The sequence below is a fragment of the Cynoglossus semilaevis genome, unplaced genomic scaffold (genome assembly GCF_000523025.1).
Source record: "Cynoglossus semilaevis isolate Cse_v1.0 unplaced genomic scaffold, Cse_v1.0 C18789561, whole genome shotgun sequence".
NCBI classification, from domain to species: domain Eukaryota; kingdom Metazoa; phylum Chordata; class Actinopteri; order Pleuronectiformes; family Cynoglossidae; genus Cynoglossus; species Cynoglossus semilaevis.
The window spans coordinates 1-476 of NW_007594485.1; the positions used below are offsets into that span (position 1 = coordinate 1).

The following is a 476-nucleotide window of genomic DNA, read 5'->3' on the forward strand; positions in this document are numbered from 1 at the left end:
GACAAAGCCGAAAGAAAAAGAAGATTGACATTGCTGTCTGTTTCCCTCAGGTGTATTCCCCATTCCAGAAGAAAGTCCAGAGTAAAATTAAAGATCTCCTTCAGCAGATGGAAGAAGGGTTAAAAACTGCTGACCCACATGACTTCTCCACGTACACAGGCTGGACAGGTCTGTCTTCACCTAACCTTTAACCACGGACCCACGTCCAGTTCATATGCATTGTTTAAAAATCTTCTGTTCGTCTGGTCTTTTGCCAACAGGTATTGCTCTGCTGTATCTGCAGCTGCACCGGACGTCCAGTGAAGCTTCCCACCTGCAGAGGGCATTGGACTATGTGAAGAGGGCCATGAGGAGCCTGAATGGTCGCAAAGTGACCTTCCTGTGTGGTGATGCTGGGCCACTAGCAGTAGGTGCAGTGGTCCACCACAAGCTTGGCAACACTGGGGACAGCAATGACTGCCTTACGAGGTGAGCAG

The 476-nt window shown here is 49.6% G+C and overlaps 1 protein-coding gene across 1 annotated transcript; it reads left to right on the forward strand.

Annotated features, from left to right (window-relative positions):
- Positions 1-12: 12 nt before the first annotated feature.
- LOC103399725 (lanC-like protein 2) lies at positions 13-468 on the forward strand (the record flags this gene model as incomplete). Its single annotated transcript, XM_008338365.2, has 2 exons — positions 13-168; positions 261-468. Coding segments are annotated over exons 1-2 (269 nt in total), but the record flags the coding sequence as incomplete, so codon positions are not given.
- Between the last annotated feature and the right edge of the window lie 8 nt (positions 469-476).